This window comes from Colias eurytheme, chromosome 2 (genome assembly GCF_061535395.1).
Source record: "Colias eurytheme isolate Ceu_HAF_F1 chromosome 2, ilColEury1 Martin Lab GWU primary, whole genome shotgun sequence".
In the NCBI taxonomy this organism is placed as follows: Eukaryota; Metazoa; Arthropoda; class Insecta; order Lepidoptera; family Pieridae; genus Colias; species Colias eurytheme.
The window spans coordinates 12,410,843-12,422,207 of NC_142981.1; the positions used below are offsets into that span (position 1 = coordinate 12,410,843).

Consider the following 11,365-nt stretch of genomic DNA (forward strand, 5'->3'; position numbering starts at 1 on the left):
AAATTGCTAGTTAGCTTTCAAATGCTATGAAACTAAACATTAAATTATAATTAAATAAATTAAATCTTCTGTATCAGTGTAAGTTTCTTGTTGAACCGAAAGCCACATGCTGTAGATCGAATATTACAAAATAGAATCGATGACTACCTACATTACTACCTAGTACCTACTAATGAAATATTGAAATATAAATGCTTGATAAACTAAAGAACGATACGAGTCACGAAATGAAACATTGATAATTTTTAGATTATTGGATGTTTCGGCATAGCAAGAAGTTCGAAGTAATGGGTAAACCCAATGATATGACTGGGTAAACCCATTAATATTATCATAGACTAATATACTCAAGTTATATATTTATTAGTCCATGATATTATTAAAGTAAGAATTTTTTCTACATTCGCATACTGTATGGCACCTAACTATAGCGCTACGCCTTCGCGAGAGCTAAATAAATTATTGTGAGCTATAATAGTATGATTACAGTCGATACAATATTATCTATTGCTCGTGTTATACTCAAGTGAATGTGTAAGATTGTAGAAAACCAAGAGAAAACCACATAGAAAACACTAAGTCACACAGAATATTGGGCTATAAATATAGGGAATTTATGAAATAAAAGTGGTTTATAATTTGTTTACTCCAATACTTACATCGTTGTATCAACCTATACCTACTTGTATATCGCATTTGCATTATACAAAATATTCCATTTGTGATTTGCGCTATTTGATTTGAATTTCTTTTAAAGATTTAAAAAAAACTCCCTATTACTCCCATTGCCATATATAAAATTTATGCTCATAGACAAAATCACGCTGACGACTAATGTCAAAAGATGAAACAACGATTAACGAAACGTCAGTATTAAAAATGGCTACTTTTGAGTGTTTCTGTTTGTAAAATCACGTTGTTGTATTTTTAAATGATATACTTAAAATCTTTGCTATATTATTAGTAACGGAATAGTTAAAACATTGAATTGTTATATAATTTTAATTTCGCAAACCTGTAAATCTAAAGATGGAAGATACAAAAGATCGGAAACGAAAGAAGGAGAAACATTCAGAAAATGATGATTATTCTAGGGAAAGAAAGTCTAAAAAATACAGATCAAAGTCTAGATCACCCGACAGACGTCGAGAGGACCGTGACAGGGACAATGAAAGGGATTCATATAGAAAACGACGACGTTCCCGCTCCCGTTCACCAAGAGAAGGGCGGGAAGAAAAACGACGCAATGAGGAACCAGAGGTAGAAATTAAGAAAGAACCACCTCAAAGAAAAGCAAAAGATACAGATATGTTGAACACAAGAACGGGTGGTGCGTATATTCCACCAGCACGTCTGCGGATGATGCAAGCTCAGATTACTGATAAATCTTCAGTTGCTTACCAAAGATTGGCTTGGGAAGCGTTAAAAAAGTCAATACATGGTCACATTAACAAAATTAACGTAGGTAATATAGGTATAATAATAAAAGAACTTCTCAAAGAGAACATAGTGCGGGGTCGTGGTTTACTTTGCCGGTCCGTCATTCAGGCGCAGGCTGCGTCACCCACTTTCACTAATGTGTATGCAGCTTTGGTATCTGCTGTAAACTCACGTTTTCCGAATATTGGGGAATTATTACTTAAAAGACTGGTCATACAATTCAAGCGTGGCTTCAAAAGGAATGATAAGCCTATATGTATATCATCAGCTTCCTTTATTGCTCATCTCGTAAACCAGAGGGTTGCACATGAAATTCTTGCATTAGAATTACTAACACTATTAGTAGAGACACCTACGGATGATTCTGTTGAGGTATCTATAGCATTTCTTAAGGAATGTGGCCAGAAACTTACAGAAGTATCTTCTAAGGGTGTGAATGCAATATTTGAGATGTTGAGGAATATTCTTCACGAAGGGCAGTTGGATAAAAGAGTACAATATATGATAGAGGTGATGTTCCAAGTTTGGAAGGACGGTTTCAAAGATCATCCCGCTGTCATTGAAGAGTTAGAGCTGGTGCCAGAAGAGGAACAGTTCACTCATCTCTTGATGTTGGAAGAAGCCACGGATCCACAGGATATCCTGAGTATGATATTTTTTATTTTGAATGTGGTATATGAAATTTGCCTGCTTATAACAGCTGAAACTTTGCTCTAGCATATTTAGAATTATACATGTTCAGTTTTTCTTTCATAAAGACAGTATACGGAATAAGTTAATATAGATACAAAAATGTGTATCTATCTTTTGTCATGAATTTTTTTTTAATAATTCTGCATTTGAAGATAATGTAACAAAGCATTTTTTAAGAAACCTATGTTACTTCTTAAAGAATTAACTCACTTTCAATTCATTCAATTTTAATATCAACACAATTAACATGCTTTTTAAAACTTCCAGATGTATTTAAATTTGATGACAAGTATGAGGAGAATGAAGAGAAATACAAAACACTCAGTAAAGAGATTCTCGGGTCTGACGCTGAGTCTGGTGATGAGGATGGATCTGGTGAATCTGGTAGTGAAGAGTCTGGTGATGAAGACGAAGAACAGAAACCAGTCACCATCATAGACAACACAGAAACAAACCTTGTAGCGCTGCGTAGGACTATATACTTGACGATCAACTCCAGTTTAGACTTTGAAGAATGTGCCCACAAGCTCATGAAAATGCAGCTGAAGCCAGGGCAAGAAATAGAGCTCTGTCATATGTTCCTAGACTGTTGTGCTGAGCAACGCACATACGAAAAATTCTACGGACTGCTAGCGCAAAGGTTCTGTAATATAAACAGGATATACATTGGCCCGTTTGAAGAAATATTCAAAGATTCCTATGCTACTGCTCATAGACTTGATACAAATAGACTGAGAAACATCAGCAAGTTCTTTGCTCATCTACTATTTACTGATTCAATAAGTTGGGAGGCGCTGGAGTGTGTGAAATTGAATGAAGAAGATACAACAAGTTCTAGCCGTATTTATATTAAGATCCTTTTCCAAGAATTGGCCGAGTATATGGGATTGAAGAAGCTGAACGATCGACTGGCTGACCCGTAAGTTCTGATTGGAGATGGCGTATTTGGGGATTATGTTGTACAATTATTTAATGTTATATTTTTATTGTTTTACTATACATTTTTTTAGCCATGACTTTATAATATGTATCATAAAAATTTGCTATTAAAAAGTCAATTGAGTTCATTAATTCTGCAACATTTCCCTTATATGAACCATCTCTTAGTTATATTTTACTTTATTCTATGTTTAATGTGATATCCCATTACAAGAATTACAATAACAAGAATGTTATTATAATTAAAATGGATTTTTCTTATTTCAGGACATTGCAAGAGGCATTCTCTGGAATATTTCCAAGAGACAATCCCAAGAACACAAGGTTTTCCATTAATTTCTTTACATCCATTGGTCTTGGTGGTCTAACAGATGAACTCAGAGAGCATTTGAAACAAATGCCAAAGGTAAACACGATATTTAATATTTTGTCTTTGTTATGTTATTCCATGCTGAGTGATCCCAATTTTTATAATTGTAATTTAACCAACTTTTCCAAAACAAGATCAAAACAATACAACACTCAATTTGTAACCTATACATATTTCTGTTAATTAAATTCTAATTTTATGTTTGTAAATATTCATACTAAGTAAGCAAGATAACAATTTATATAACAGCCAAAATTTACTAAATTGCAGAATGTACCTGCTCCAGCTGAGATCAAAGTGGACAGTGATTCGGATTCTAGCTCGAGTTCCAGCAGTTCATCATCATCTTCCAGTGACTCCAGTTCCAGTGGTAATGACTTTAAGTATTCTAGTGTAACTTGTCTATTTATTACATTCAAGGAAAAAGTATTATTTTATTTACTCTATTATATTGACTTAACAAGTAATGTGTTCACATTATAGAATAGTAATATTTACTGCTTTCTTTTAACTTATCAAAAGTAAATATGAATAGAAATTACAATGATTCAATTGTTTATTATTACAGACTCAGAAGATGATGAAGGACAAAAGAAAAAGGACAAGAAGAGCAAAAAGAATAAAGATAAGAACAAAACACCTAAAACACCTGAGGAGGATAAAGCTGAAAATGCCAAAGACAAAACTGAGCGATGGGGCCATGATGGGTATTACGAAACTTATGGCAAAGATAATTCCAGGGAAAATGAGAGGCAAAGAAAAACTGAGCAGAACAGAGATGGTGCTAGGCGTAATGATGACGGTCCCAGAAGGCGAAATGATTTTGATGGACAATCACAAAACCTCAGGGGAAATAATAGGGGTTGCTATAGGGATGATGGTCCTGAACAAAACAATGATAGAGGAAATGATGATAGGAGAAGGAATGAAACAGGAGATGATCGAAAACGAAATGACAGGGATAATGACAATAGAAGGCGCAATGATCAAGACAATGACGTTAGACAACGTTACGAAAGAGAGGAAAATAGTAAACGTCGCTACGAGAGGGAGGATGATGATAAACGACGCCCAGACAAGGAAAGTGATAGCAGACGCCGGAATGGTCGGGAAGATAATGAAAGACCAAATAATGACAGAGAAGACAACAACAGGCGACGTTATGAGAGAGCAGATGATAGAAGTCGTAATGAGAGAGAGGACGATGATAGACGAAGGGGTGAAGAATTAGACGACAGACGGCGTAATAACAGAAATGATGATGATTCGCGACGTAATGACAAAGGGGATGATGATAAGAGACGTGAGAACATGAACGATCGTCAACGCAATGACAGGGACGATGGTGATAGGCGCCGTGATAGAGCCGACGATGAAAGAAGACGCGAAGAAAGATTAGATGACAGGCGTCGTAATAAGGATGAGGATGATGATAGAAGACGCGATGAGAAGAGGGAAGACAGGCGGCGCAATGACAGGGATGATGATGATGAGAGAAGACGTGATGACAGAGAAAATGACAGGCGACGTAACAACAGGGAAGGTGACAATAAAACACGAGATGAGAGGGTGGAAAGCAATCGCCAAGAGAAATTAGAGGATAGGCGACGCAATAATAAGGATGACGATGTTGATCGAAGACGCAATGAAAAGAGGGAAGACAGGCGGCGCAATGACAGGGATGATGATAAAAAACCTAATGAGAGAGACGACGATAGGCGACGTGAGGAAAGGGATGATGATAGAAGGCGTGATGAAAAGGTGGAAGTCAAACGGCGAAGTGGTAGGGATAACGATAAAGAACCTAAAGAGAGAGTCGATGACAGGCGACACAATGACAGGGATGACGATGAGGAAGTAGAAGACAGGCGGCGCAATGTCAGGGATGATGATAATAGAAGACGAGACAATAGAGAAAATGACAGGCGACGTAATAACAGAGAAGACGACAATAGAATACGTGATGAGAGAGTGGAAAATAAGCGACAAAACGACACCGATGATGATGATGACGACGATGATGTTAGAATACGTAAAGAGAGAAAAGAGAAAAAGCGACGTACTAACAAAGAAGATGACAATAATAAACGTGACGAGATGGTACACGACAGACGACACTCTGTCAGAGAGGATATTAAAAGACGAAACAATGATGGGCTAGAAGATAGGAAACGTAGTGACAGAAATGTTAGCGATAAAAAACTCAATCATAAGGAGGAAGACAGGCGCGTTAATGATAGCGGTAGTGAAGATGATACCGACAGGAGACAAAACGATACCGATAATGATGATGATATGCGCAAAAAGCATAAGAAGAGTAAAAAAAAGAGGCAAGATACTAGAGAAGATGATTTAATAGAAGAAAAGGGTGATAAGAAACATCGTAACGATAAAGACAAACATAAACAAACAAAAGATAGGAAGGCTAGTGACCAATTCAATGAATTTGATATAAAAAGAAAGAGTAACTTGAAAAGTGAAGTAAAAAACATCAATACTAGTACTAATAAAACGTTAAATGAATTTGATATTATAAGTAGAACCGATATAGATAGGGGCGGCAAATCAGGACGACAAAAAGATATGGATATAAAACAAAGTAAAAATAATGATAAAAGAAAAAAGAAGAAACAGGACAGTAGCAGTGAGGACGAAGAGAGTAGTAGCAGTAGCAGCAGCAGCAGCGAGAGCAGTAGCAGTGGCGACAGCAGCAGTAGTAGCGACGATAGTGAAAGCGACGATACTCAACATGAATCTGTGAAACGTAAAAATACAAAGCGCCAAGAAAAAGATAGCTCTGATTCTGAAGATGATCAAAGTAGAAAAAAAGGGAAGAAAGTCAAAAACCCAAAAGAAAATGGTCACGATCTTAAGCCTAAAGGAAAAGTAGAAAAAATACGCGATGAATCTCCAGAGCAAAGTACAATTAAAAAAGACAAATATAACAAAGAAGGTGACAGAAAGGAAATGAGAAATAATAGAAAAACTGATGAGGTAAATAAAGATAAAAGTGATAACAAAAATAGAGATGATAGTGAACCACGTGAACTAGGTAGATACTGGGATTCTTATGATAAGAAAGAAAAAGAAATAGGCAAGGAAAGGAGTTCAAAGCGATACGAAAGTAATAGAATTAAAACAAATAGATAGTAAGAGTGCTCATGCACAATATGATTAAGTCATAAAATTAGGTACATTATGTATAGTTCGAAATAAATCTTTTATATAAGGAAACAAGTTATTTTATTTAATAATAGTCCATTTAAATATGTACAACCTCTTTAAATCCAAACTTATTCACTAAAAACATGAAACATCTTCATCAAGTCTTCATCAGTTGACAATTTTGATATATTATCCAAGAACAATAATTATTATTTACATTTGCACTTGGTAGGTCTATAATGAGTGTAATTTGAAATTTCTAATAGTTATAATGGAGACTGTGCTACATTCGCGATCAAGCACATTAGATACAGGGAGTGAATCTGATAAAATAAAAGCAGCATCAGCCCCTATTATACCCGCGGTAACTTCGGTAGACACAAAGTTAACGATCCAAATATCTGCTCCTTCCTATTTGCATTCTTTAAAAGAGAATGAAGCACCACCGTTTAGAAAACCGGAGCATGAAGCCAGACCGAAATTACTGATTGGGACAATCGTCTCTGAAAGTGATGTTATCGAAATCATCGCACGTGCGAATAGTGACTGTTTAAAAAATTCATTAGGTAAATAATATAGACCTATAAATAGGCTATAGTTAAAGCCAGCAGTTTATATATATCAAAAACTTTTTTTTTTTATTTTTTATTATTATATCTGCGATCAGTCGCTAGACTATAAGCGGATATGTTGAAGGCGCGTATGGCAGGAAGGATGCTGCTCCCATTGGAGTCCACCCTTTATTTTATCGGGCTTGGTAGCCGGCAGTGTTGACTAGTCAAAAATGTCTCGTCGCTTTTTGAGACGACGCACGTTTTCAGGTTCAAGCAGTTTTGTAGCAAGAGGGTTTGGATGTTTTCCCAATCGCACTTTGTATGAAAGATGTTGCGTACATATTTCCTCTTTGATGGTTGGTATGTTCAAGAAAGTGTGGACCTCTTCTGTTCTGATGAACCAGGGAGCACCTGATAATTGCTTGAGAATATAGTTTTGAACTCGTTGCATTATCATTATATTAGAGTTACAGCTTGCACCCCAAAGTTGCAGTCCGTATGTCCATATTGGTTTAAGGACTGTTTTATAAATAAGGAGTTTGTTGTTCATGGACAGTTTTGAGTTTCGACCTAGAAGCCAGTGGAGTCCTCTGTATTTTAAATTTATTTCGTCCCTTTTTTTTTAATGTGTTCTTTCCAGGTAAGTCGACTATCTAGATGCATGCCCAAGTACTTGACAGTATCACAGTGGGGAAGTTGAGTACCGTTTAGTTTTACAGGAGCACAGTTATCTTTGCGAAGAGTAAAGGTCACGTGTACTGATTTAGTGACACTGGCAGTAATTTTCCATTTTTTCATCCAGGATTCTATTTCATTCAGTGCCTTTTGTAGATTTTGGGATGCTTGCATCGGACATTTGTGTGATGCAAGTAACGCTGTGTCGTCTGCAAACGTCGCAACTACTACATCTGAGTTTCTTGGAATATCGGATGTGTATAGGGTGTACAAAACTGGTCCGAGTACTGATCCCTGTGGTACTCCAGCAAGGATATTGTAGAAGCCTGATGTACATTCGTTTTCTGTGACTTGAAATATTCTATTGGATATATAAGATGCCAAAACTCCATAGAAGGTATGTGGTAATAAATTTTTGATTTTGTACAATAGGCCTTTATGCCAAACTTTGTCAAAAGCCTGCTGTATGTCAAGAAATGCAGATGAACAATATTCTTTCTTTTCAAAGGACTTTCTTATGCTTCTACAAACTCTGTGGACCTGTTCCAATGTGGCGTTTTCACTACGAAATCCAAATTGATGGTCAGGGATAATTGATTTTTGTTTAAGGATGTCATTAAGTCTATGGAGCAGAGATTTCTCGAATAATTTAGATGTAGTTGGCAGAAGACTGATCGGTCGGTATGAGCTTAATTCATGAGCAGGCTTTCCAGGTTTAAGTATCATTATGACCTGCGAGACTTTCCATAAATCAGGAAAGTACCCTAATCGCAGTATAGCATTAAATAATGAGGTAAGAAATACTAAATTCCCTTTCGTGGTAATTCCTTCAGGACCTTTCCATCAATGAGGTCAAACCCTGGTGCTTTGTTACTGTCCATGATTGTAATGTTCCTACGGATTTCTTTAGGAGTTACTAGTTTTAGAGGAAGATCGAGTTGGTAGTCCTGCATGAGAACTGAATCAATATATGTTTCATCTTCATCATATTCTGTTCGGTTTGACAGGAAAACTTGACTAAGATGGTTTGCGAAAGCTGTAGCTTTGTCTTGCGGGGATTTAGCTCAGTTCCCGCCTTGAGTTCGAATTGGTGGTTTGTGATGAAGTGGCCGGTCAAAGTTTTTGCATGCCTTCCAAAGTGAGTAATTTGTAGCTTTGGTGTTTGTTAGATTTTCCAGATAAGCTTGCATCGATGCATCATTGGCTTCGGATAAAAGAGCTTTCAGATCCTTGGCGGCTTTATTCAGTTTCCTTTTATCGTTTGGGTGTCTACTTGTATGCCATACTCGCCTCAGTCTCCTTTTTTCCAATATTTTTGTTTTTATGGATTCTGAGATAAGCTTGTCCTGAGGTAGGCGGTTCGGTAAGTTGGGAGTACATGTCCAGCAGCATTCCTGTATTGTTGTGGTAAAAATTCTTGTAGCTTCATCTATATCTGTCTCAGTCTTCAGGGGTATTTTCAGATCAAGCCTATCGTTAACCAGTTTGTGGAACCTTTTCCAATTAGTGCGTGTATTATAAAGTTTTATACTTTTTGAGACTTTAATAGCATTTATGCCAATGGTTAGTATAACTGGGACATGATTCGAGTCAACGTCCAGGCATGTTTGTATGTGATGGAATAGGCTTGATAAACCCTTCATTATAAAAAAGTCAATAACATCAGGCAATCTTTTCGAATCACTTGGCCAGTTGGTAGGATCTGGTGTAGAGATGGTTCCTAACATATTTTTGTCAATACTCTTCTTGAGTTCTCTCCCCCTAGTGTTAGTGAGTCTTGAAGCCCAATGAACATTTTTTGCATTCCAGTCCCCGCTGGCAATAAATTGAGTACCAAGTGTGTTAAAAAATTCATTGTACTGTTCATCTGTTATTTTGTGCTTAGGAGGACTGTAAACAGCAGACACATTAAAATTTCCAATTTTATCCTCAATCGAGATGGTGGCTGCTTGCAAGTGGGCTGTTCTGTATTTAGGTTGGGCATGATGTTTGATGTTGGACTTGACTATAACAGCAGCATATCAAAAACTAACTTTCCATGCGGGTTTTCAAAGAAAAATCTGCATAGTTCCCGTTCCCATGGGATTTCTAGGTTAAGACCTATCTTATGTGTTAATCCAAGTTACCCACTATATGGGTGCTAAATTTCATTGTAATCGGTTCAGTAGTATTTGCACATATACATCCATCCTCACAAATTTTCGCATATAGAATATTACTAAGCTAGAATAGGATTACCAATTATGTATTATATTTGTTTCAATTTTACCTTCTCTCTCAAGGTGAATTCCTAGTGAAAAAAAATGTTGTGCCAAATTATCAACTTTCCGAAAAGAACTTTTTAATAAGCTTCCTAATGGAAACTATAGACTATAGTGCACAAAGGGACTTCTCTGCTGAAAAACTAGCCTGTCTTATGACACTTTATATTTCTACTCACTTGTACTTCAAGTGGTATTACTGGATACCACCAGCAGCAGTTTGGAAATATTTTAAGGAAATTATGATAAGGCATACAATAGAGGTACAAATATTACTAATGTTTTTGTATTGGGGATAATTTAGTGAGAGAAATTTCAATGAAAATAAAAATTTACAAAATATCTATGAGATACAATGATATTTGACCTTATGTATTATTATTAAAATTGAATAAAGATGAGTTGATGATTGATTTTAGTTTATATTTATATTCAATTTTGTTCAGGATTCCCCGGATGGCCAAGAAGTATTTGACCCAGAAGAATGTTATGACATTGTAACCCATTTCCATACAGTGTATTTGAGCAACTTGCCCCTAATTCACTTGCTTACTTTTGGAGGATTCCGCCTTAAGCTTTTATGGCCATTTAAACCAAAATAGAAAGTGTGTAATATGCAATGACTGTTTTATTTTTTGGGTTTGTAACTGAAAGAACTGAATATTTGTTTCACATTTATTTTTACTAAGTTGAAACAATAAAGAATGATAAAATTGCATACATAACATACATGCATCATATAGGTTAATGTTCTATTTATATAAACTTTAAGACGCAAAGTATCACATATCATAAAACAAATAATAATAAAGCATAAACAAAAAATTGATTAGTTTTGTTCGTTATTTGCTGGCTCTGGGAAGTTTTCCTGCCACCGCAAGCTCTGCTCCTTGAGCGTCAAGTGAGAATCAGCGCTGTCGGCTTCTGGATCAGGCAGTTCTTCTAACGGCACCTGGATATCTTCATGAGGCAGAACCTCGGCTCGCCATTCCTCATCCACAATATCAATCAGACGTCCGTTGCGACGCACTTTGCTATCCATATTTTAAAAATGAAAAGATATGCTGTAGTTTATATGTTAACTAGAGGTTCAGAATTCGCAAGTTGTGCTGATATTGTGTGTTATAGACACTTTAAACTTCTCACTTATTTATTAGATAATACAATAGAAATTTCGTATTTTGTTTTCCAATTCAATTTGAACTTTTGAAGTCAAATAAACAAATAAACGTCAAATGTCATCGCAAGACGAACCACAGATTAACTAA

General features: G+C 36.1%; 3 protein-coding genes across 3 annotated transcripts; 2 read left to right on the plus strand and 1 right to left on the minus strand.

The window, feature by feature from the left end:
- The first annotated feature begins 872 nt into the window (after nucleotides 1-872).
- ncm (pre-mRNA-splicing factor nucampholin) lies at nucleotides 873-6,679 on the plus strand. The gene is made up of 5 exons (XM_090116521.1): nucleotides 873-2,086; nucleotides 2,401-3,052; nucleotides 3,340-3,478; nucleotides 3,713-3,812; nucleotides 4,011-6,679. The coding sequence occupies exons 1-5, from the start codon at nucleotides 1,030-1,032 to the stop codon at nucleotides 6,590-6,592; spliced, it is 4,530 nt and encodes a 1,509-aa protein (XP_089972647.1). The 5' UTR covers nucleotides 873-1,029; the 3' UTR covers nucleotides 6,593-6,679.
- Nucleotides 6,680-6,878: 199 nt separating this feature from the next.
- On the plus strand, nucleotides 6,879-10,699 carry LOC149910748 (uncharacterized). Its single transcript, XM_090109801.1, has 3 exons — nucleotides 6,879-7,173; nucleotides 10,119-10,360; nucleotides 10,544-10,699. Exons 1-3 carry the CDS (start codon nucleotides 6,879-6,881, stop codon nucleotides 10,697-10,699), a joined length of 693 nt encoding a protein of 230 aa, XP_089965927.1.
- Nucleotides 10,700-10,918: 219 nt separating this feature from the next.
- On the minus strand, nucleotides 10,919-11,315 carry LOC149910749 (anaphase-promoting complex subunit 13). Its single transcript, XM_090108485.1, has one exon. It carries the CDS (start codon nucleotides 11,137-11,139, stop codon nucleotides 10,927-10,929), a length of 213 nt encoding a protein of 70 aa, XP_089964611.1. The 5' UTR covers nucleotides 11,140-11,315; the 3' UTR covers nucleotides 10,919-10,926.
- Between the last annotated feature and the right edge of the window lie 50 nt (nucleotides 11,316-11,365).